Here is a 27125-nt window from a genome sequence, read left to right on the forward strand (position 1 = left end):
CACCTTAAAGGGGACCTATTATACTTTTCCACGTTTCTGGCCTATAAATGTTATTCTAATGTTGTGTTCGGGTGCTCAAGGATGCCAAAGCGTTAATCAGATCATGAGGTCTGCGTATTTGGAGGTACGCCCTGAAAGCAATTTTGGATGGCTTTGCATGCTAGCTCTGACTTCTACTGCTTTGGACTTACTTGGATAGATAGATGGATGGATGGATGGATGGATGGATGGACTTCCTTTATTGTCATTGCACAATAACACAGCAGTAAAATTGCCAACCTGGCTCCCGTATAATAATAAATAATAATAATAATAATGTGGAGAATAAATAGATTACATCAAATATGAACAACAATGTACAGCATAAATAGCAAATTGCACAAATAATTTAAATAATTTTGAATAAATAATAATAATTTCAAGTTTTGCATGTGCGTGTGGGCAGGTAGAGGTGCTTATTTGGCATTCAGCAGTCTGATGGCCAGGGGTTAGGTATATGGGCTATGTATCCAGAAGTTCTCGGGAGCGCTTGGGAGTGTGACCAATCACAGCAGAGTGAGGAGTAAAATAAACAGACCGTTTGGGCGGTAAGCAGGAAGTCTATGGAAAGTCTACAGAACGAGAATCTGGAAGATCTAGAAAGCTTTGCGGTGTGGAGCTGTTCAATACACAGGCCCAAAATGACATCATAGGTCGCCTAAATGTTGGACTTTCAGCTTGATTTGGAGGTGTTGCCATTTAACTCATAAAATGTAGTGATTAATCACGGTTAATTAATTCTTTTGAAAACCGTGATTCCAAGCTGTTGATGTAAGAACTCAGGTGATGTTGGTTATTATCAGAAAACCATGGAAGTTGTAGTGATCAGCTCTTAAACTCTTAGGACCAATTTTCGTCATCACCATGGTAACTGTCCAAAAATATGTGCCTTTCGTTCAATCAATTTGCCGAAATATGGCTGCTCTCATCATTTTGTCCATGACTGTAGAAAACAAATCCAAGTCCAGTCCAGTGGTTTTCAAAGTGGACCAGGTCTTATATGGACCATCTGGATTGAATGCACCTTCTTTATGAATCTTGCTGTGCCAGGGAGACGTCACACTTCCTGTTTGGTGTTTTTGGGAACATCACGTCACGTGAGAGGGATCTTAAATATCCATTCATCACTTCCAAGTGTTTTCATGTGGTTTATTATCTTGGCTATGTCGTAAATCACCCACTATGCCAGTATACTTCAGTAAACACATCCATACATGACCGTGTATTCTTTATGCTACCATTGATCCGGCCTAGGTTTTTACCCAATATCAGTTCCCTTATTAGCCCACACTGCAGCAATCTTGACTTCCGAAAAACACGTAAATGTTGCACGTGCACGCCACTTCTCTTTGCTTTCATATTAGCAGGTTGCATTTGTTTGGTCATGTGATCCACCACATGAAAAATGCGATTTCAACTATGTGACCGGTGCATTCAGGGCATTTGTTTGAATTGTTTTCATCCACTTTGTGTTAAAAAGTAAAAGAGATATAAATATAAATGAGATAAGAGATAAAAATAAATGAATAAACGTACTTGCAAGGTGACAAGAGAATGTTTCACTCGAGGCGGTTGTCTGATCAAAGCTGTCAGAACACAAAACCACTGCGGAGGCTTTGGATCAGGCTGCCGGCGTCCAATGAGAGATGAAGGATCGCTTTAACCTCGCTGGCCTGAATGCCGCACGCCTGATAAAGTGCCAGCACTTGTTTCCTTGCTTTTAGCCGTGCATCTGCATATGCGGTCTCGCCTCATCGGGTCGGGTCCAGCATCACACCGGCAGCACCTGCACGGGGAAGCCAGTGAAGATACCCGATCCGAATGATGGATGCTCGTGTGCACACGCCGACATGCACACCTGCCACCTGTGCCCCACTTATTGAACCCATGAATCAATTTAATGAGCGGAGAACGGGGTCAGGTCTTCGATATACACCCCGTCGTCTCGCCCCAGTTGAGCGACACTATCAACCCAGGTCTTCCAGCTCAAAAAAAGGCTTTGCTGGAGAAGGATCCCAAAGAAGGAATGAGAAAGAAAGAGAAGCAATCATGTGATATTGGTAATCAATAACGCAGCAGTCGGGTTGCCTCCCTGATTGGTCCCGTTTAGTGGAGCGTACTTCCAGGACCGACGCCATCCATTCTTAAAGTCATCACCTTGATCGTCATGCTATGAAGCCCAAAACCAAAGCCCTGGCAGATGACCCTCGCAACAAGACCAAGACTTATTTGTATCTACTGTCGCTCCGAGTTCCGAGTTCAGTCAAAGGTCATTTATACAATCCTACCTTGGTATGCCAATGTCCCGACTAGCTAGCTTTTTGGATTGCTCGGGTGATTTTTTTTGCTTTGGACTGTGAGCTACAATTTGGGTTACAAGCTGATATTTACTGGCAGGCACAGCCAAGGACAGCTCGTGTCAGTGTGACGAGAATAGCATTAGCAGCGTTCGCATTAGCAGCATTCTAGCTAGTCACAAAGAAAAGATTTTCACCACCTGAGCCAAATATCGATTAGGTAGATTAGCCATGGAATTGATGTGATTTATGATGTATTGTGTCAAACCAAGACAGGAAAAGCACTAAATGAATACAGAACCATCATCCACCAGTACCAGCCTGAACCTAGTAGTCTATGTGTGCGGTGTAGGGCAAAGTTAGATGGTGTGTTCAAGGACCCTCCTACAAAGAAGTTATTGTTCAAATTAACCAAAAACTGTGGGATTACTAACTGTATACAGTAAAGTCTCGTTATATCGATATCGGTTATAATGAATTACTACTTATTACGATACTATTTTCATTTCCCGGCAAATTTCTAGTCTTTTATGATATAATTAGCTCCGTTAGTACGATACACGGTTATTATGATAATCCGGTTACTAGGATGCCCTTTTCATCTCCCGCCAGCCAATTTGGTCTGCTTATATCGATACAAAAGCAGCTTAAATCAATCTTTGCTTAAGGATTTCAATACCAAAAAAGAACACGGCGAACGGCTGCTTCCAGTCAACTTTATTTTTCACACTACCACCACCAGAGTGCAGCACACACAGCGGAAAACACCCGTCCCTCGCGCCTACCCCTCCGGGTGGCAACACCTTCCCTATCGATAGTTCCGGGGTGAATTATGTCCCGGTAACCGGTAATCACTACAGCGTAAGTTTATTTTTATTTACTGTAGTACAAAATGTATTGTAGTACAAAAGCATGCTAGATACGCAATCCATGAACTCAAGGAGAAAATTACATGCCATATCAAAGATCCGCCCACTTTTAATGCAGTTCGGATATATGCAGTTCGGATCGGATATATGGATAGTCCGGTTATATCGGTATTTTTTCCAACTCCCGAGAATATCGATATAACGAGACTTTACTGTATATATTTTTTTAAATAAAGCAATGGGACATATTTCCAGAATTGTTATGCATTTACATAAAATTTGTTGTTATTTACAAATGATTTGCTGTACAGCATGCTTGGGGATGAGACTTTTATACAATTAGTTTCTTTATTTTCAATTTTGCTTTCAATGTAATGACTGAATCACATTGTATCAAATTGTTCAGTTTCTAAAATATATCTTAACAAATAATCTTAACAACACAATAATGTTGTTATTGTAGTCGTTGCCATAACAACACTGCAAGTATCTTAAGATCTTGTTCATCAGTAGAGCATCTGCAGTCACTGAACCGGACACCTCCCTGGTAAGGTGTTCTGGGAGAAGGCCCCAGGGGACCTAGGACACGCTGGAAGGATTATGTCCTCAGTGTTCTCCTGGTGGAACTGGAAGAGGTGGCTGGAGACCAGGAAGTCTGGGCTTCCCTACTGAGACTGCTGCCAGTGAATAAACAGAAAATTAATGGATGGAAGATTTCAGAAGATCAGCAAAATGGAGAAAGCCATGGAAAGTGTAAGTAAGTAACTATTCAAGATGCTAACAAGCAACCTTTGGTGCACAGACTCGTCACTTGCAACTTGGCATTCAGGATTTGATGTGAAATGTATGAAATTCCCGGCTGCGGTCCTCTCCAATTACCGGCAGCCATGTTTACCCGTGAATCAGGCCGGTCTCGCACAGCATGATGACCTCTCACAAGCGCCGCCTGCAGCTCTTTTCCAAACGGGGGGCGTGACTCAGTTGTGCCCCTTCAGAGAATTGGCGGAGGGCGGGGGGGTACTGTCACTCTCATGCTCCATTAGACCCCGCTTCCCCGCCGGATGGAGAAAAATGTCTTCAGTTTGGGGATGCTGACTAAATGGCAGCCATTCGTCCTTTATGCTGTGACCTCATGACAACTGGAGGCTGCTGGTGGTTGAATGAGTGGGTGGGCGGCGTGGGTGGGGGGGGGGGTTGTTCTATTAACAGCACGTGATGGAAGATGACTGTTTTACCCTGGAAATGTGCCGAAAACAAGCTTGGAGTACTTCACACAATCACAAATGGAGGAAGTCCTCCATTCGCCCCGGAAAAATCACCTGTCAATCACATAATGACTGACACATAAAGACACTGAAACTGAAAATTAAACCTGACATGTAAGCATGAAAGACTGCTGTCCAAAGTAAAAGATTAGGTTTAAAAAAAATGAATACATCCATGAAAGACTCGGTTTGTAGCGATGACAATGAGCACCTCCAAGTCCGAGTCATTGGTTCTTGCTCAGATCAAAGGATCCAACTGGAAGGGTTTAAGTACCTTGGGTTTGGTCATAGCGGATTGCAGCATCTGCAGTGATGCGGACTATGCAGGCAAAGATCCCGATTTATTGGTGGGTCTACATGAAAAGAGATTGGACGATATATTGATTTTACTTCTACTATGTTAAACCCTTCTGTACTCTGTGTGTATGCTAGCGGCCCCGCCTCCAACCACCAAAACAAAGAGACTGTATGACTGACAAAATGGGCTCACTCCGTTCATACCATTGTTCTACTGAACAAATGCACCAAGGTGCTGATCCCTCTTCTTGTTTGGAGGAAAACATGACAAAGTATTGATTATCCACGTCACTGTATTGTGGGATTTATTGGTGTATTTATCATCCTAGTTTTCTCCTAAGTTCTTTTTGTTGCAGCACTATGGATATACTGGCCATACTGGTATACTGGCCATATTAGCATACTGGTCATATTAGAGATGTTGTGACGTGCCCAGTCTTCATAACACTGTTTAGATGAGGGGGTGGTAACTTGAAGTCATATAAAAGTTCTTTGGGCCGGAACAAGAGCAAAGAGATAAATTGTGTCATTGCACTTTATGACTGGGCTTGCTCACAACACGCTGCTTTACAACTTCCATGCATTTTATAAGACCTGTCATTTATTACGGCCGTATATTGGCCATGAAGCGGCCACCGATGTCGCCCGGCACGCCGCCCCGTCCCGGCGCAGTTATTAGCTCCTGACGGAGCGAAGGAAAAGATCTCATTTCCAAGTCACAGCTCCATTCTTCAGTCTGGTTTCTATGAAGTGACAGCAAGGAGATTTTACCCTAGGGTGGACCTGCACGGCCTTCATTACAAGCTACTTTTAATTAGTGCTGCTAATTAAAAGACCAATAAAGGCTGCCAGCGAAATTGATATGCCAATAAACATTTTCATGCTGATTGGTCAGCGTTGCTGAATGCTGTAGTGGAATTGCAGGGCGATGGGAGGAAGGAGACGTGCATGATGATGTCTTCATTAAGTGAAGGCAAGGTCCTTTCATAAGCACTTGAACTTCTCGCCTCTTTCCTCTGACCATATGTTCCAATATGGCGTCCAGATGGCAGGCCAATCATATTCCTGTCAAATTAAAAGCAGCCTGCAGCGACTGAATCATTCATGCTGTCAGACTGGAATCAGCTCATCATTCCCACTTTTCTTCTTTTTTCACTTTCTGCTGGAATGTCAACACAGCTAACACCACGCACACATGTACATATGCACGCACACAGGCACACACACAAGAATTTTACCAACATTTTCATTCATCTTCCCATAAACCACTTCACCGTTTGTAAAGCAGGCGTTAGATCCCCACGTAAGTTGGGCTCTGTTATTCATGCAAAATGTGTTGGTGGGGGTCAGCACACTGAGGAAGGATGGTGGCGCAAGTCATTGTCCACACCCACTGCCATGCCGCAAACCCTCTCTCCAAAATTGGTAGCCTCGGCTGAGGGTGAATGACAGGGGGCTACCAATGAGAGCGAATGACTGAAGGCTACCAATGATGGAGGGCTACCAATGACTGAAGGCTACCAATGACAGAAGGCTACCAATGACTGAAGGCTACCAATGACAGAAGGCTACCAATGACTGAAGGCTACCAATGACTGAAGGCTACCAATGACAGAAGGCTACCAATGACTGAAAGCTACCAATGACAGAAGGCTACCAATGACTGAAGGCTACCAATGACAGAAGGCTACCAATGACTGAAGGCTACCAATGACTGAAGGCTACCAATGATGGAGGGCTACCAATGACGGAAGGCTACCAATTACTGAAGGCTACCAATGATAGAAGGCTACCAATGATGGAGGGCTACCAATGACAGAAGGCTACCAACGACTGAAGGCTACCAATGACTGAAGGCTACCAATGACTGAAGGATACCAATGATGGAGGGCTACCAATGACAGAAGGCTACCAATGACTGAAAGCTACCAATGACAGAAGGCTACCAATGACTGAAGGTTACCAATGACTGAAGGCTACCAATGACAGAAGGCTACCAATGACTGAAGGCTACCAATGACTGAAGGCTACCAATGATGGAGGGCTACCAATGACTGAAGGCTACCAATGACTGAAGGCTACCAATGAGTGAAGGCTACCAATGATGGAGGGCTACCAATGACAGAAGGCTACCAATGACTGAAGGCTACCAATGACTGAAGGCTACCAATGACTGAAGGCTACCAATGATGGAGGGCTACCAATGACAGAAGGCTACCAATGACTGAAAGCTACCAATGACAGAAGGCTACCAATGACTGAAGGCTACCAATGACTGAAGGCTACCAATGAGAGAAGGCTACCAATGATGGAGGGCTACCAATGACAGAAGGCTACCAATGACTGAAGGCTACCAATGAGTGAAGGCTACCAATGATGGAGGGCTACCAATGACTGAAGGCTACCAATGACAGAAGGCTACCAATGAGTGAAGGCTACCAATGATGGAGGGCTACCAATGACAGAAGGCTACCAATGACAGAAGGCTACCAATGACTGAAGGCTACCAATGACTGAAGGCTACCAATGACTGAAGGCTACCAATGATGGAGGGCTACCAATGACAGAAGGCTACCAATGACTGAAAGCTACCAATGACAGAAGGCTACCAATGACTGAAGGCTACCAATGAGAGAAGACTACCAATGATGGAGGGCTACCAATGACAGAAGGCTAACAATGACTGAAGGCTACCAATGAGTGAAGGCTACCAATGATGGAGGGCTACCAATGACTGAAGGCTACCAATGACTGAAGGCTACCAATGATGGAGGGCTACCAATGACTGAAGGCTACCAATGACAGAAGGCTACCAATGACTGAAGGCTACCAATGACAGAAGGCTACCAATGACTGAAGGCTACCAATGACTGAAGGCTACCAATGACAGAAGGCTACCAATGACTGAAAGCTACCAATGACAGAAGGCTACCAATGACTGAAGGCTACCAATGACAGAAGGCTACCAATGACTGAAGGCTACCAATGACTGAAGGCTACCAATGATGGAGGGCTACCAATGACGGAAGGCTACCAATTACTGAAGGCTACCAATGATAGAAGGCTACCAATGATGGAGGGCTACCAATGACAGAAGGCTACCAACGACTGAAGGCTACCAATGACTGAAGGCTACCAATGACTGAAGGATACCAATGATGGAGGGCTACCAATGACAGAAGGCTACCAACGACTGAAGGCTACCAATGACTGAAGGCTACCAATGACTGAAGGATACCAATGATGGAGGGCTACCAATGACAGAAGGCTACCAATGACTGAAAGCTACCAATGACAGAAGGCTACCAATGACTGAAGGCTACCAATGATGGAGGGCTACCAATGACAGAAGGCTACCAATGACTGAAAGCTACCAATGACAGAAGGCTACCAATGACTGAATTTTACCAATGACTGAAGGCTACCAATGACAGAAGGCTACCAATGACTGAAGGCTACCAATGACTGAAGGCTACCAATGATGGAGGGCTACCAATGACTGAAGGCTACCAATGACTGAAGGCTACCAATGAGTGAAGGCTACCAATGATGGAGGGCTACCAATGACAGAAGGCTACCAATGACTGAAGGCTACCAATGACTGAAGGCTACCAATGACTGAAGGCTACCAATGATGGAGGGCTACCAATGACAGAAGGCTACCAATGACTGAAAGCTACCAATGACAGAAGGCTACCAATGACTGAAGGCTACCAATGACTGAAGGCTACCAATGAGAGAAGGCTACCAATGATGGAGGGCTACCAATGACAGAAGGCTACCAATGACTGAAGGCTACCAATGAGTGAAGGCTACCAATGATGGAGGGCTACCAATGACTGAAGGCTACCAATGACTGAAGGCTACCAATGAGTGAAGGCTACCAATGATGGAGGGCTACCAATGACAGAAGGCTACCAATGACAGAAGGCTACCAATGACTGAAGGCTACCAATGACTGAAGGCTACCAATGACTGAAGGCTACCAATGATGGAGGGCTACCAATGACAGAAGGCTACCAATGACTGAAAGCTACCAATGACAGAAGGCTACCAATGACTGAAGGCTACCAATGAGAGAAGACTACCAATGATGGAGGGCTACCAATGACAGAAGGCTAACAATGACTGAAGGCTACCAATGAGTGAAGGCTACCAATGATGGAGGGCTACCAATGACTGAAGGCTACCAATGACTGAAGGCTACCAATGATGGAGGGCTACCAATGACTGAAGGCTACCAATGACTGAAGGCTACCAATGACTGAAGGCTACCAATGACTGAAAGCTACCAATGACAGAAGGCTACCAATGACTGAAGGCTACCAATGATGGAGGGCTACCAATGACAGAAGGCTACCAATGACTGAAAGCTACCAATGACAGAAGGCTACCAATGACTGAAGGTTACCAATGACTGAAGGCTACCAATGACAGAAGGCTACCAATGACTGAAGGCTACCAATGACTGAAGGCTACCAATGATGGAGGGCTACCAATGACTGAAGGCTACCAATGACTGAAGGCTACCAATGAGTGAAAGCTACCAATGATGGAGGGCTACCAATGACAGAAGGCTACCAATGACTGAAGGCTACCAATGACTGAAGGCTACCAATGACTGAAGGCTACCAATGATGGAGGGCTACCAATGACAGAAGGCTACCAATGACTGAAAGCTACCAATGACAGAAGGCTACCAATGACTGAAGGCTACCAATGACTGAAGGCTACCAATGAGAGAAGGCTACCAATGATGGAGGGCTACCAATGACAGAAGGCTACCAATGACTGAAGGCTACCAATGAGAGAAGGCTACCAATGATGGAGGGCTACCAATGACAGAAGGCTACCAATGACTGAAGGCTACCAATGAGTGAAGGCTACCAATGATGGAGGGCTACCAATGACTGAAGGCTACCAATGACTGAAGGCTACCAATGAGTGAAGGCTACCAATGATGGAGGGCTACCAATGACAGAAGGCTACCAATGACAGAAGGCTACCAATGACTGAAGGCTACCAATGACTGAAGGCTACCAATGACTGAAGGCTACCAATGATGGAGGGCTACCAATGACAGAAGGCTACCAATGACTGAAAGCTACCAATGACAGAAGGCTACCAATGACTGAAGGCTACCAATGACTGAAGGCTACCAATGAGTGAAGGCTACCAATGATGGAGGGCTACCAATGACAGAAGGCTACCAATGACAGAAGGCTCCCAAATGAGAGGTTCTTTGGTAGTGGTTGTCGTGGTCATCATGACATGATTGAACATTGAATGGTGTGTTCATGCTCCCTGTGTTGTCCATCACTTTGGATTATGAATATGTTTGCCAGCTTCAATAAAAATGCAAATTCCCAAAGGAGGCCAATCTTTAGGAGGAAATGAAGTCCTGCAATTGGCTGAGATTTATAGGAGCATAAAAGATGCTCCTGGGGTCCAAACGCTGACACTTTACGACTGCTTTACATTTCCATCACGTTGGATCTTTTCAAAGCGTGTGCTCGTATTTCAGCACATTAAAGGAAACGACACGGCGCCCGTGTCAGTGCTTAACCTGTGCCCCGCCACTGGTTCTGGTCTTGGCTCCAGTAAATGGACTTGCTGTAATTATTCCCCTTTGGAGCTGCAGATGAAGCATGGAAATGAATTTCATTACAAGACTAACTCTGTTGGACATATGCTGGACAACGCCTGCATATGATATGCTCTACTCTACATATATACTATGATATACACTGTATGTATTATACTATGATATACTCTATATATATTATACTATGATGTACATAATCTATGTGTATTATACTATGATATACTACACTATATATATTATACTATGATATACATACTTTATATGTATTATACTATGATATACTCTATATGTATTATACTATGATATACTCTATACATATTATACTATCATATATGTGTATATATCATATGTGCTGTATGCTGTACAGCTGTGTTTCCCAAACTTTTTACACCCACGTACCCCTTCAGACATTTGACATTTTAAAAAACATAAACCTTATTATGTTAATGAAACATTGAAGATAATTCACAGGTTCATTCATGTTGAAGTAGTTGTGGGTGACAAAATGTGTATTTCCATGGTGACATTAGGATGAAGTTTGCCATGAGCCCTGATAAATACATTAGTTATCATCCTCCATATTTTTTATTCCACTCTGATGTTGACATCCTTTCTTTTCCATCCATTTCATTTGAATAGACTTCATTTCATCTTGACTCAGGATGGCTATGGTTTAAGTCAGCATATTCATTTCATAGCCAATAGAAGGGGAAAGTTGACCAATCATGATAAAGTAGTATCTGTCCACAGCTTTGTTTAACATTGATGTCTGTTAGAAGTAGAACCTTTTCTAACATTGTCTTATTGTTGTATGAGCAAGCACTTGGTTTTGGAAATATCACCTACTTTGGGCTGCATGTGCATGTGTGGGTGTGTTTGCAGTGATTTACAAGTGTCCCTGAATGCAGCGGCAACTTTTATTTATGTGATGCACCTGAATGCACCATTTTAACATTTGTCATAAGCCGTTTTTGATGACTATGAGTCATTTTTGAAGAAATCCATCCATCCATCATCCACCCATCCATCATTCACCCATCCATCCATCATCCAATCCATCCAGCCATCCATCCATCCATTATTCCCTCATCCATCCTTCCTTCCATCCATCTGTCCATCCATCATCCACCCATCCATCCACCCATCCATCCACCCATCCATTCATCCATCCATCATCCACTCATCTATTCATCCATCCATCCATCCACCATCCATTCACCTATCCACCCACACATCCGTCCATCCATCCATCCATCATCCACCCATCCATCCACCCATCCATCATTCACCCATCCATCCTTCCATCCACCCGACCACCCATCCACCCATCCATCATCCAATCCATCCATTCTTCCGTCATCCATCCTTCCTTCCATCCATCTGTCCACCCATCATCCAACCGTCCATCCACCCATCCATTCATCCATCCACCATCCACCCACCCATCCATCCATCCATCCATCCATCCATCATCTACTCATCCACCCATCCATCTATCCTTCCCTCATTGATCCTTCCTTCCATCCATCCAGCCACCCATCCTTCCATCCATCCATTCTTCCCTCATCCATCCTTCCTTCCATCCATCTGTCCACCCATCATCCACCTGTCCATCCACCCATCCATTCATCCATCCACCATCCACCCACCCACCCACCCATCCATCCATCCATCCATCCATCCATCATCAACTCATCCACCCATCCACCCATCCATCCATCCTTTCTTCATTGATCCTTCCTTCCATCCATCTATCATCCGCCCATTCATCCATCCACCCATCCACCATCCACCATCCACCCATCCACCCATCCATCCTTCCTTCCATCCATCCATCCATCCACCCATCCATCCATCCACCCACCCAGCCACCCACCGACCCACCCATCCGTCCATTCATCCATTCTTCCTTCATCCATCCTTCCTTCCTTCCTTCCTTGCATCCATCATCCACCCATTCATCCATCCATCTATCCATCATCCATCCATCCATCCATCCGTCATCCATCCATTCATCCATCGACCATCCATTCATCCACCCACCCATCCATCCATCCATCCATCCATCATCCATCCATCCTTCCCTCATCGATCCTTCCATCCATCCATCCATCCATCCATCCATCCATCCATCCATCTATCCATCCATCCATCCATCCATCCATCTTCCATCCATCCATCCATCTTCCATCCATCCATCCATCTTCCATCCATCCATCCATCCATCCATGCTCTATGCTTATCCTCTTTAGGGTCCCAGAGGTGTCCTGGAGCCTATAGAAGGCATCTGATCTTTTGGAAGTTTCACCAATGATGTTTATTCCCTTCAAGAAGGAAGTCAAATATGTTTTAAAACAATATACTGTATCACTACTGCAAACATACATAACTGTACTTCAATTAAACTGCATACAATATAATTGTGCTGTATTGAGAGTACAAAGAATGCTATAGGTGTAGTGCCGTTATCGTGTACATGGTATAGCGTAGAGGTGCTGCAGAGAGTGAAAGTAAATGTGATGCTGATTTAGGCGCCGATAGAGGAGAGCCGGGTAGCTGATACCGTCTTCATTGTGGACTTGCACCATGCATATTGCAGATTGGAGCTATTCTGTGTGTGTTTATCTAAGTGTGTGTGTGTGTGTGTGTTTGTTGGGAGTGAAAGGAATAGATAATTGTGCAGCAAATGAAGGTGTGATTAATTAGAGGAGAGGATGGATGCAACGTACATGTAAATAATCATCAAATGCTGAACATACTTAGCCCTATCAGGTATACCAACATACCAGCAAGTATTGGTAGCAGCTAAATGATACTTCCTTGCCAATCAATGCCTTCCCACATGAACAAATACTCAGTTGGAGGCTGTATTTATTCATTTCCGAAAATCAAAGATGTTCTCCTAGCATCAACAAGTAGGACATGTTCGTCTTGCTAAATTCCCAAATAAGAATCCAAAGTGGAAAGCTGCACTTTTCTATGTGGCACAAACATCCAGCACAAACAATGCAGTACAAAGTTGCACACTCTGGCTGTTGACATGAAATATAGCAAGGTGGTTTATAGTATAGTCCAGTGTAGCATAGTGTAGTATAATATGGTGCAGTACTGTATAGTACCACATGGTACAATGCAAGTATAGCATAGTACTGAGCACTATAGCGTAGACACTATAGTATGGTATGATATTGTGCTATATAGTATAGTATCGTGTAGAATAAGACTGAATGCAGTATGAGACTTGAATCCCAGCATCTATGCTCCTTACAGCAGCAGAACTAAAGCAAAAATAAATTAGTATTATGATCTTTGACTTGTGTCGTGCTTTCCCACCTCCAAGGCACGCCTGCTGATGACGCAGCATCAGGACCGCCTGATTCAGACACGATTGTATATAAAAGCTTATGTTCTAGTACTATTACTTATACTTATACTTACTCATACAAGAATGTTTTGTCCTTTCTGTCCAAAAAAAAAACAATGATGAATGAACAAATCACAACTAATCACACATTTACACAACACTACACTACACTACACAACTGAAAAACTGGGACTGAACCAGCAATTGAGCTTTCCAACAAACAGCAGAAGAAAACAGAACTAGATTTTTATTTTTAGTGAAAGGAGACTGCCATCTAGTGGGAAAGAGAAGTCAACACAAAACTCCACGCTGCATGCTAATATTTATTTCATCAAGTAAGATATGTCATATAATATACACTATTTATTGCATATAAGCATCCATGTGATAATATAACACCGTGTCTGCATATATGACTATGAATGTATATGAATATACCATAAGTCATAACAGTTGGAGCTGCTGGTAAACATTCCACAGTGACAGACTCCAGTAAAGTGTTTAGCGCTTGGCTTATCACACACACACACACACACACACACACACACGTGTCGGTGATGATGGTGATGGCTGTAACTTGACCTTGCCTCCTAAAGAGACAATGGCGGTGCTGTCATGTCTATTAATACTTGATTGATCTTTAAAAGGCGTGCAGACGCTGCGGTGCAGAGGTCAGTCCCAACTGCGCCGCGTCAACAACACAAGGGTGAGAAATTGTTGCTCTTCTTTGCTGTCCTTTGTTTTGGTTTTGCAGCATTTTATCTCTCCATCACGCTTGATGAAGACTGATTCACTGATCCATTTGTCGTTTCGAATTAGAATAGAACAGAATAGAATAGAATAGATTGCCTTTATTGTCACTATACACATAATCTTTCATCCTTATGTTCTATAGTCCAAAGTGTGCCAACGGTAAATGACCACTAGTAAAGTTTCTGATGACTGATCTACGTGGTGTTGTCCGGCGAGGATGCAGGAGGATGCCAGCGGTGCGCCATGAGCACTGTGAGCGCTGTTTCGACGCCCACTGCCAGGTTCCTCCGTGGATCTCCATCGGCTGCTTGATGGTCAAGTGTCCCAACAACTGCGGCGCCGCTCTCCACGCCTGCAAGGAGGAGGAACACCTCCTTCTGTGCCCCAACGAGACGGTGACCTGCCTCAACGCCGGCTACGGCTGCCCGCTGGCCATGCCGCGCCACAGGCGGGCCCAGCACTTGGAGGTGTGTCCTGCCAGCGTGGTCAGTTGCTCTCAGGAGTGGAACCGCTGGCCTGTTCCCGACACGGACTCTAGCTTCTACAGGAACGTGGCGGAACAAAGCCATCCGCATCTTGATGTTGCTTTGGCTCTGAGGGATCAAGAGCTGCTGTTTGAGTCCATCAAGATGAAGAACATCTTCCCTGAATTTACAGAAGATGACACTCACCTCTCAGATGTTGGCGTCTTTGAGGATGAGTGTGAAGCTTCCCCTTGTTTAGACTCTGAAGGTCCACAAAATGTTTGCACACTGATGCGACAAGACGAAGTCAAGGACAGGGAGCGGGAAACCCTGACCAAAAGCAAAGATGTGGACAGCCTGGAGAACTACATCTCCTGGGAGAGGATCTTCAAGAAGGAAAAGAACGGGTGTGACCAGACCGCCACAAATGCCAGAAGTGAGGAGATCGAGAAGAGAGAAAGGTCTGCTTCTCCCAGCATGACCGGGGCAACGGGCCTGGCACCGTGGCAGGATGGGGTCCTGGAGCGGCTGGGCAAGGAGGCCAACATAGCCGAGTATAACATGTATTTGGTGCACAACGGCGCCATGCTCATCAACTTCGGCCAACTTGCTGCCTGCACGCCGAGGGAGAAGGATTTCGTCTACGGCAACCTGGAACCCATCGAGGTGAAGACTATCCGCTCCTTCAACGTTCCCACCAGCTATCGAGCCAAGCGCTGCCACCTGAAGGACCCGAGTCGTAAAACCCAGGTTTTGCACCAATGTGTGGACACGGCAGATCTGGGCCTCTGCTTTGAGGACCTCCCAAAGAGCGACGAGGTCAGGTCCACACTGCTGTGCTGCCTGGAGAAAGAACTCAAAGGTCATTCCATCTCGGAGAGCACCAGCACTGACGCGCTGTACGTTGACATCGGGACACAAACGTATATCTTCAGTTTGGCTCCTTTCAAAGCCGAGGCCTCGCTTGGAGATCTTATAGCGGGAAAACCTCGCTGTTTGTATGTCCAAACAGAAACCGAATCTGTTACCAGGAGACACAACAAGACCAGCTCAGCTTTCAGCTACAAGTGCGGCCTCTTCTTCCGCCGGGATGAATACCGCTCCCACTTCAGGAACATGCACTCTGACATCCAGGCCGGTCTGGATGGATGGTTCCAGCAACGGTGCCCCCTGGCGTACCTCGGCTGTACTTTTGCCCAGACCAGGCTTCACCCCGCCGGTCAACAAGCGGAGGTCAAATATCACCATGGGGCCAAAAAGTTGGTCATCCAGCCACATGCCCCATCAGGACTGCTTGAAGTTGTCAAAACCTCACGCCGCCCCGACCCCCTCAGCCGCCTGCCCTTGGAGATCCTGCAGCACATCGCCAGACACCTCGACACTTTCACTCTGTCGCAGCTGTCTCAGGTTTCACGTCTCATGAGGGAGGTGTGCGCCACCCTGCTGCAGACCCGAGGGATGGTTTCTCTCAAGTGGGAAAAGAAGACTTATTCCCATGGGGGCAGCGCTTGGAAGAGTCGGAAAAAGGCAAGTATCTGACTTCTAAACATCACACACCACATTCCCAGACGGTGGTTAAATGTGTCCTATTATGTAAAATTCCCTTGTAGGGAATACACGTCTGCATTAGGGCCTAATGAAGACCTGGGTTGGATTCTCCGCTTGGGGATCTCAGTGTGGAGTTTGCATGTTCTCCTTGGCTTTTCTTTGGATACTCCGGTTTCCTCCCACATTCCAAAAATATGCTAGGTTAATTGCCGACTCCAAATTGTCCATAGCTATGAATGTGAGTGTGAATGGTTGTTTGTCTATATGTGCCCTGTGATTGGCTCCTTCCTCATGGAAACGATTCTAAGTCTGACCCGCCTCGACCTAGCTGAGCCCACCTCCACCATTTTGTAAAACAGCAGGCTTCTCTACACATCTTAAAATGCAGAATGTATTTTTTTCTTCAACAAATATGCTAAGCTAGCATGATGTTAATATATAATGTTAGCTACGCTAGTGTTGCTAGTGTTTGTGTCCTCCCGCACGTTACTACGTTGTATGTGATATATGGCATTTATCACCTTGCTGCATTGTTAGTGTATATGTCCAAAGTACTCCAATTTTTTGGAGACACACACTGCTCATTAGCATTAAAGCCACAGACACACCCATTCACATACATGCACAGCAGGGCTGACATTTAAAGTGCATTCCAACATCAAGGCTAACAAGTATTTCAGATCGTACATATTCATAATCATCGGACTTTTAAATCCACTTTTTATTTCCATCACAGCCATTCCTACCGTGCACGGCAGCATCATGCATATTTTTATGAGTGCATGAGCGAGTCCTCTCTGGAATGTAAGTGTGAGATGTTCGCTGTCATCGGGAAATGTCAGCAATGATCCAAAATGGCAGCTGCTGCTTTGTAAACAATGCAGCGTGTGTGGAAACAAGTCAGCGTGCTATTGTCGACGTTGGGACGCAATGTTTGACATGTGTGAGGTCAACTCCAGCAAGGTCACCTACCACGTAGATGCAAAAGTATTGGGACGCACACAACTCCGCAGCCAGGGGAGATTCTGCTCCTCTGGGAAGAGGTCAAAGGTCACCCGAGGAAGGGTGCGTTGAGCATGGAAGAGTAATGATGCTGAGGATGCTAGCTATGGCTAAATCTACACATTGTTGTCCGGGACCGCAGGGACGCCTGGCGGTCTGAGCCGTGCTTACGGTGACCCGGCAGCTGGGTCAGTACTGTAAATCTTGGCTGGAGGTTAAAGAAAGTTGCTCTAGCGCCATCTAAAGGAAATAAATACTATAGAACCAGAGACGTCAAGACGTCAAGTAAGACGGTGTCTTTGTGCTGTGCAGGTTTGGGAGTTCAGCTCGCTCTTTGCCCCTGTGGAGCGATGGAGCTTCAGCGATACACCCTCCATGGCGGAGCATCTCCACACGTGCTGCTTCTACCAACGGGATGCACGCACCCAGCCTGTGGCGCTCAGGGGCCTATCAGAGGTCAGCAAAGACCTCTGATAGGAACTCTGGAACTCTGGGGACTCCCTGTAGGGACATGTTCATTGTTACATCATCAGCATTATTATTACTATTCCCTTTAATTTACATTTTATCATTTTAATTAGAATATAATCCATAGACTGAGGCTGATCGATAACATTTTTAATAACTAATTCAAATAAAACTGTGGTGATGTTGCACATCATGGTGCACTCATATTGATAAATTATGAAACAGAGGATGAATATGTCTGTGTTGGATCTTAATATACATACATATAAATTCATAAAGAATAAACACACACTATACATATATATATGAAAAACATGACGTATTTATTTAATAACTGACATGATCATTCAAAGCAATGCATGTCATTCAAATAAGATGCCGCTATACACTGACATCTGCTGGTCAAACTTGGTATCGTCTCTTGAAGACGGCCATGCTGGTTTTTAGGATGATGTTGTACATAAAAGTTTATTGGATGAGGTCAAAGGTCATTTGCAGACACGTGAGGGTGGCGCAGCTTGTCGATGACCTCGCACAGCATCTTGTTGCAAAGCGCCGCGTAAGGATTCAGCATCACCTCCTGCTGCCGGGCAAACGCGCTCCCGAGGGCCGCCGCCTTCTGGAAGTCCGCCCGGGCTTTGTCATCCTGCCCTGCCAGCCTGCGCAGGAGGCCCCGCTGCACCAGCGCCTGGCGGGCCGTCCGTCCTCGGCCCCCGCTCAGGGAGATGGCTCGCTCCAGGTCCTCCAGCGCTCCTGAGGGCAGAGGAGGGAAGCAAAAACTACAGTTACACCACCAACATTGTCCAGCAGGGGGAGCTACATCACTAATAATAATAAGTTCTACAGTTTTACTGTATGTGTTTTAAGAATACTTAATAAAAATGCTGTGATTGAAGATCAGCTGGATGTTCTCCATCATTGTTCTCCATGTTTGCTCTCGGTGATGTCAGCGTGTTGGTACCTTCTGTGTCGCCCTGCAGTCGTAGCGCCTGTGCACGGTTATTGTAGGCCGACGCTCGCTGAGGGAGAACCTGAATGGCCTGGCAGAACATCTGAAGAGCCTCCTGCAAGTCCCCGGTCTCGGCCGCCGAGACGCCACGTTCCTCCAAGTCCTTCGCTCGCCTCAGCAAGTTGGCGTCAAAGGAACTGTCTGGACGGAAGCAGAAATGTCATTCAGGAGTCCTGCTGGGATTCTAACGCCATCACATCCTGGGCTGGTCTGTGGGAACCATTAGAAAACGCTCACCATCATCCCTCTCATCATGGTCCTGGTTCAGGTCAGAGACATCTCCAAAGGGGGTGTTGGGGTTGAAGATGGCCTGCAGGACCGCTCTGTCGTGGGCCGACGCCATCGTGAAGGAAGCAAGGAAATAAAGGTCATGGCAGCTTCCCACAGTGTGGGCTGATGGGCCGCTCTCCCAAAACACACACCCAGCCAATGGGGGCAGGGGGCGGCTGCATGTGGGGGTGGACTTTGAGCAACATCTGTGTGTGCTTAGCTGGAAACACACACACACACTAAATCCCAACCTTGAAAGCAAAATAGCCTTTGGCAGCCATTTTTGTAGTACAAACGTATTTGTACGAGTACATAAAAACTTGCAGTACAAGGAGAATATCAATTGGCTTCCAGGAGGAACCCACTGATTGGTGGTTGATGGGGTCTGCCCCCATGCTTGTTTATGCATTTTTTATTATTATTTTTAATGCAAATATTTCAGCTCCAGCTGGGTCCTAATGAGAAAAAGCACGATAAATATTCCCTATAAATATCAATAAATATAACATTTATTCTATAATATTGATATATAAAATCTAATTTCTATTTTAACCATTTTAACGATATTTTTACAATTTGCATATTTATTATTATTATTTTTGAACCACGGTGAAATGGGATAAAAATTGAAAATGGTAGTTTCATTACTGACCGCCAGAGGTCAATGTAGCGCCGCTTATTTACAATTGGATGTTCATAACGCACGCGCACACACACTCACACACTTTGCACAGAATTGACGAGTGGTGAGTTCAGGGACACTTGGTGCTTCACCACAAAATAAACAAACAAACAAATAAAACTTGGATTGGATTGGCAGAAATACACACTTTATACACAAATACTCTTTATACAAATACTCCTTACACAAATACTCCGTACACCAGGGTGCCCGTGACGTGGATCACAGCTACCAGTGGATGGTCGTAGTTTGGGTGGATGGTGTGAAGGTGACCATGTAGAGGTTAGTTTGACTCAAATATTAGACCAATTTTCCTTACACAAACACTCTTTATGCGCATACTCTTTCCACCAGTACTCCTGAGAGCAGTACTGCGTGTCGGAGGTGCAGCAGTCGGGAAATGAAGAGCCATGTGTGGCCAGCCGAGGGCTTTGTGTTCCTGCAGGCAGTTCCAAGCCACTCCACGGACTGGAGTGTTGCAGCAGTTTGTCACATTTAAAGGCTGCTGGGAAAATGTCCTAATTGCCTTTAATGAAATCCACTTTCATCAGGCATCAGCATCTTTAAATAGAAATGATAAAAGCCTCACACTGGATATGGAGAAGCAAACAGTCTCCAGCTAACCAGCTAGTCAGGCCATTAGAATGCACTCTCTCATGCTAACACCATCACCATCACATTTTGTAGGCAATACAGAGCAAAGCCAAATCATCCGGTTGACTCGTCTGAATGGAATATCCTGACCTGCGGTTCCGCTCCAGTCCTGTAGATGGCGTTGGTGGCTTGCTGCGAACTGGCGGCAATGATTAGTACTTGGTGGCGGTAACTGTGGAGTGGCTAAGTGAGGACAGCACATTTTATTCACTTTCACTTTACTCAAAAAAACGACCACACTGGTATTGTTGCTGGGCCAGTGCCAACTTGACACACGAGTGGCAGCTGTGTCATCGGGATTGACGTGCATGAGTGCCAACTGTGTCATCGGGATTGACGTGCATGAGTGCCAACTGTGTCATTGGGATTGACGTGCATGAGTGCCAACTGTGTCATCGGGATTGACGTGCATGAGTGCCAACTGTGTCATCGGGATTGACATGCATGAGTGCCAAGTATGTCATCAGGTTGATGCACGAGTGCCAAGTATGTCATCAGGTTGATGCACGAGTGCCAACTGTGTCATCAGGTTGATGCACATGAATGACTGTGTCATCAGGTTGATGCACATGAGTGCCGGTGGTGTCATCGAGTTGGACGTGCATGAATGCCAGCTGTGTTATTGAGGTTGACGTGCATGACTGCCAGCTGTATTGTTGATGTTGATGTGCATGAATGCCAGCTGTGTTATTGATGATGACGTGCATGAATTCCAGCTGTGTTATTGATGTTGCTGTGCATGAGTGCCAGCTGGGTTATTGATGTTGACCTGCATGAGTGTCAGCTGTGTTATTGAGGTTGACGTGCATGAATGCCAGCTGTATTATTGAGGTTGCCGTGCATGAGTGCCAGCTGGGTTATTGATGTTGACCTGCATGAGTGCCAGCTGGGTTATTGATGTTGATGTGCATGAATGCCAGCTGTGTTATTGATGATGATGTGCATGAATGCCAGCTGTATTGTTGATGTGCATGAATGCCAGCTGTATTATTGATGATGACGTGCATGAATGCCAGCTGTGTTATTGATGTTGCTGTGCATGAGTGCCAGCTGGGTTATTGATGTTGACCTGCATGAGTGCCAGCTGTGTTATTGAGGCTGACGTGCATGAATGCCAGCTGTGTTATTGAGGTTGCCGTGCATGAATGCCAGCTGTATTGTTGTGCATGAATACCAGCTGTGTTATTGATGTTTCCCTGCATGAGTGCCAGGTGTATTATTGGTGTTGACCTGCATGAGTGCCAGCTGTATTATTGGTGTTGACCTGCATGAGTGCCAGCTGTATTACTGGTGTTGACCTGCATGAGTGCCAGCTGTATTACTGATGTTGACGTGCATGAGTGCCGGCTGTATTACTGGTGTTGACCTGCATGAGTGCCGGCTGTATTACTGGTGTTGACCTGCATGAGTGCCGGCTGTATTATTGGTGTTGACCTGCATGAGTGCCGACTGTATTACTGATGTTGACGTGCATGAGTGCCGGCTGTATTACTGATGCTGACGTGCATCAGTGCCGGCCGTATTATTGAGGTTGACGTGCACGAGTGCCAGTTTGCACCCTAAAATAAGGTGTTTAAAGTCAGCGACATTCAGATGTAAAAGCGGGATAGTTTTGACTGCAGTTTGTTAGCAAACAGAACTAATAGGGCACTAGTTTCTTCCCTCTTTGCCATCGTTGGTAGCCTTCAGTGATGGTGGCACCCAAAAGCCAAGAAAAAGATCGTTATGTAGTTCATCCTTACGTGTGATATCAACTTTTTGTGCCCTTGGTGAGGCAGATTTTTCCAACAAGTGTTGCTGAAGCTTCCATGTGAATGTATTCCCAGGAGGGCCTCCATCTCATTGCTAAAGTCAAGTGTTCTCACGCCAGGATGCGCCTGACAGAGTCCTCGTGCATCTCGTCTTTCAAGTCCTCCATTAGAAAGGGAAATGAGCTCATGGAAATCCAAGGAGATGCTTTACCTGCTTTTGGAGAGTCCTATTTAACAGTTGATGTCACGCCGCCGCACGCGTCGCACAGGCGGGGCAACTCACATGGAAAATGAGAAGCGTTTGGCGAGGCAGTGGGCCGCAGTATTGCGTGCATGCCGGCCAGCAATGCAGGCTAAAATGTCACAGGTGTCAAATCTGAGACGACTTTGGATTCTGGCGCCATCCTGTGCGTCCGCCTGAGGATGGCGCTCCAACACAGAGCCCTCCCTGCCAGCCGGGCTCTTCCGGATGAAAGCTGCACGCTTGAATAAAACATGGTGCTCCTGTACGCCTGAAGCGCTACAACATCAAGACTCAAGAAGAAGCATTGGCATTTTCTCAGACACCACTACAAGGAAACCCAAACATCTCCAACACGCTTTTAATAGCTGGGTGGTCAGGTCTTTCTGATCACTCCGGGGGCCGGCACACCAGCACGTTGACGCTCCACACTCAGCTAAAGGAAAGAAAGCACCGACTAGACTGAAGCTCAAATTCAACAACCTTGATAAAATGGTGGTAGCACACACAGAGAACCAGGAATCACTTCAGTGCACACCTGGAGGTAAGAAGGATGGAAGGAATAAGGATGTGACCTGGAGGTAAGAAGGATGGAAGGAATGAGGATGTGACCAAGTGTACCTGCTGATGAGTCCTAATGAAATATTATACCAGGACTACTAGCACACCACTATCAGGAGAAGCAAAGTATAGAGGGGAGGGAACCTAACAAGGTGCACTGTATTCGGGCACGTGATCCGAGCAGCCAGTGTGATGCCACGGAAGTCTCTGAAACACCTTTGCATGTTTCAAATGTTGCGGTGCTGGCGTTTCAGGTGGCTAAGGTTTTTTGTGTGGCCCTTCTTCCCCTTCATTTAGCATTTGGTAAGCTGGTGTTTATTAGCAAGTGAGCTCAGGCCCTTAACACCACAGGCAAGAGAAAAAAAGGGAACGCTTGATTTGCTCACCCACACAGTAGAAGGAATCTTGTCTTATTGTTTCTTGAAATGATCTGAGCTACAGGGTTTTTAATGTTATCAAATTACCGGTCTGATGTCATAATTGCCTCATATCAGCACAATAATGATTGGTTATTATTATTATTATTAGTTATTATGGTTGGTAATTATTATTATTATTATTATTAGTTATTAATCTCAACGTTTTAGCCGCTTTTTTTTGCTTTATTTGATGTCACAACTGGGAGACCAGGGTTCAATTCCACCCTCAGCCATCTCTGTGTGGAGTTTGCATGTTCTCCCCGTGCATGCGTGGGTTTTCTCCGGGTACTCCGGTTTCTTCCCATATTCCAAAAACATGCTAGGTTAATTAGCCACTCCAAATTGTCCATAGGTATGAATGTGAGTGTGAATGGTTGTTTGTCTATATGTGCCCTGTGATTGGCTGGCGACCAGTCCAGGGTGTACCCCGCCTCTCGCCTGAAGACAGCTGGGATAGGCTCCAGCACCCCCGCTACCCTTGTGAGGAAAAGTGGTAGAAAATGAATGAATGAATGATGTCTACAATGTGCCACCGTGTTTGCAAAGTCTACTTTGTGTGGTTTACGTACAGTGCATCCGGAAAGTATTCACAGCGCTTCACTTTTTCTACATTTGTCATGTTACAGCCTCATTCCAAACTGAATTAAATTCATCTCTTACCTCAAAATTCTACACAAAATACTCCATTATGACAATGTGAAAAAAGTTTTTTTTGACATGTTTTGAATTTATTAAAAATAGAAAACAAAAAAAATCACATTTACATAAGTATTCACAGCCTTTGCCATGAAGCTCAAAATTGAGCTCAGGTGCATCTTTTTTCCACTGATCATCCTTGAGATCTTTCTACAGCTTAATTGGAGTCCACCTGCAGTAAATTCAGTTGATTGGACATGATTTGGAAATATAATAACTGTCTATATAAGGTCCCACAGTTGACTGTGCATGTCAGAGCACAAACACCAAGCATGAAGTCAAAAGAACTGTCTGTAGACCTGCGAGACAGGATTGTCTTGAGGCACAAATCTGGGGAAGGATACAGAAACATTTCTGCTGCTTTGAAGGTCCCAATGAGCACAGTGGCCTCCATTATTCCTAAATGGAAGACGTTTGGAACCACCAGGACTGGAGAGCTGGCCGGCCTTCTAAACTGAGCGATCGGGGAAGAAGGACCTTAGTCAGGGAGGTGACCAAGGCCCCGATGGTCACTCTGTCAGAGCTCCAGCGTTCCTCTGTGGAGAGAGGAGAGCCTTCCAGAAGGACAACCATCTCTGCAGCAATCCACCAATCAGGCCTGTATGGTAGAGTGGCCAGACGAAAGCCATCAGACCAGAGAATTTTGTTTCTCATGGTCTGAGAGTCATTCAGGTGCTTTTTGGCAAATTCCAGACGGGCTGCCATGTTCCTTTTACTAAGGAGTGGCTTTCGTCTGGCCACTCTACCATACAGGCCTGATTGGTGGATTGCTGCAGAGATGGTTGTCCTTCTGGAAGGCTCTCCTCTCTCCACAGAGGAACGCTGGAGCTCTGACAGAGTGACCATCGGGGCCTTGGTCACCTCCCTGACTAAGGCCCTTCTTCCCCGATCGCTCAGTTTAGAAGGCCGGCCAGCTCTAGGAAGAGTCCTGGTGGTTCCAAACGTCTTCCATTTAGGAATAATGGAGGCCACTGTGCTCATTGGGACCTTCAAAGCAGCAGAAATGTTTCTGTATCCTTCCCCAGATTTGTGCCTCAAGACAATCCTGTCTCGCAGGTCTACAGACAGTTCTTTTGACTTCATGCTTGGTGTTTGTGCTCTGACATGCACAGTCAACTGTGGGACCTTATATAGACAGTTATTATATTTCCAAATCATGTCCAATCAACTGAATTTACTGCAGGTGGACTCCAATTAAGCTGTAGAAAGATCTCAAGGATGATCAGTGGAAAAAAGATGCACCTGAGCTCAATTTTGAGCTTCATGGCAAAGGCTGTGAATACTTATGTAAATGTGATTTTTTTGTTTTCTATTTTTAATAAATTCAAAACATGTCAAAAAAAACTTTTTTTCACATTGTCATAATGGAGTATTTTGTGTAGAATTTTGAGGTAAGAGATGAATTTAATTCAGTTTGGAATGAGGCTGTAACATGACAAAATGTAGAAAAAGTGAAGCGCTGTGAATACTTTCCGGATGCACTGTATATCAGCAGTTACCACACAGTCAACTGCCATGCAAGTGTAAAAAGAAGTTAACCAGTGCTGAGCAGCTCAGAGTTTTGCGTCACTTTGAAGACGTACTTTGAGTGAATGGAAATGAAAACATCATCACTTTGCTGCTTTGTAGAAGAGCAGCTTTATTATCTTCAGCGAGACGATGGCGCGTCCTTCACTGGCAAGGCTGAGGTCTGCTCGCGTCTGGTCGCAGAGGATGTAGGCGAGCCGACCATCTGTCTCCTGGCTGTCGTCCGTGAAACCATTTGCATTTACGGAGAGGCAGGAACGAGCCCCTAGTGGAGCCATAGCTCTATTGCAAAGAGGACAGGTGTCAAGCAAGTGTGTGTGGATCCCAAAGTAGAGGAGACACAGTTGAAATAGTGACAAAAAATATTTCATGATACAAAAGGTGTCCTCCAAGGAAGCAAAAATACACAAGAAAAATACAAGAAGTCCAAAAACCAGATAAGATATCCCTTTATTAGTCCCACAAGGGGAAGTTTCAAACATGCAAAAACTCAAAACACCGCCAGCAAAAGCCAACAGGGAAACAACTAGTGAGAACAAAAAAGCACTGCTGGAAAAGCCGAGCAGGAAAGTAGGTAGCTGTAGCACAAAAACCAGACACGGTGCTGGATGGAAGAGCCTAGCGGGATAACGACTGACAAAATTGAACAGAGATAAAAACCAGAAAGCAAGCTAACGGGTCCTGGTAACAATCTGGCAAGGTGTGACAGCTCAAGACACCAGAAACCTGTACGGACAAAAATATTCATACCTAAAAAAAAAAAAATGTCAGACGCGCACATTCAGGCAGTTTGTGCTTCACCCGTTGTCCAAATGTCATGTCACGCCTTCTCCACCATCAATGCAAAGTGGCTCATGAATGCTACGGCCATAAATCATCACCCTTGGTTGCATTTCGCTCGGGTCTTCTGAATTATAGCTGCTGAGAAGCCGAAGATGAAGAAGTGGAGCTTGACCGAAACTGATGTGGAAATTTGAGCTGGAGGCCCAAAAACATCATCTATGGAGACATAGCATTGGCGTAACAAGAGCAAGATAAGCGACTCCCTTGTCAACTGCGTCATTCGAACGGCGTGCAACATGGTGGAACTATAAAGTGGTCGGATGTCAAAAAACAGTTTTTTGTCAGCATGTTTTTTAGGTACCATACTTGGCATGGGAAACTGCGTACGCAACGTTTCAGTCCCATTTTGTGCATACTCAACCTTTATAGACAAGGCCCCAGTTGATGAAGTGATTGCAGGTGTGCCCGGTAGCTCCGCCTCTGCCGCACTGCCTGCACTGCAACAGGGAGACAGAAGGTGGCAAACATGACACAGAGCTTTCATTTAATGTTAAAATTCAA

The 27125-nt window shown here is 45.4% G+C and overlaps 2 protein-coding genes across 2 annotated transcripts; one reads left to right on the forward strand and one right to left on the reverse strand.

The window, feature by feature from the left end:
* The first annotated feature begins 14674 nt into the window (after positions 1–14674).
* LOC131134886 (F-box only protein 40) lies at positions 14675–17977 on the forward strand. The gene is made up of 2 exons (XM_078792944.1): positions 14675–16480; positions 17816–17977. The coding sequence occupies exons 1-2, from the start codon at positions 14675–14677 to the stop codon at positions 17975–17977; spliced, it is 1968 nt and encodes a 655-aa protein (XP_078649070.1).
* Positions 17978–18156: 179 nt separating this feature from the next.
* ttc36 (tetratricopeptide repeat domain 36) lies at positions 18157–19349 on the reverse strand. Its single transcript, XM_058080336.2, has 3 exons — positions 19218–19349; positions 18933–19121; positions 18157–18724 (listed from the first exon to the last, which is right to left on the reverse strand). The coding sequence occupies exons 1-3, from the start codon at positions 19321–19323 to the stop codon at positions 18453–18455; spliced, it is 567 nt and encodes a 188-aa protein (XP_057936319.2). The 5' UTR covers positions 19324–19349; the 3' UTR covers positions 18157–18452.
* Between the last annotated feature and the right edge of the window lie 7776 nt (positions 19350–27125).

The sequence above is a fragment of the Doryrhamphus excisus genome, linkage group LG8 (assembly GCF_037039965.1).
Source record: "Doryrhamphus excisus strain RoL-2023G ecotype Guam linkage group LG8, RoL_Dexc_Guam_v1.1, whole genome shotgun sequence".
NCBI lineage: Eukaryota > Metazoa > Chordata > Actinopteri > Syngnathiformes > Syngnathidae > Doryrhamphus > Doryrhamphus excisus.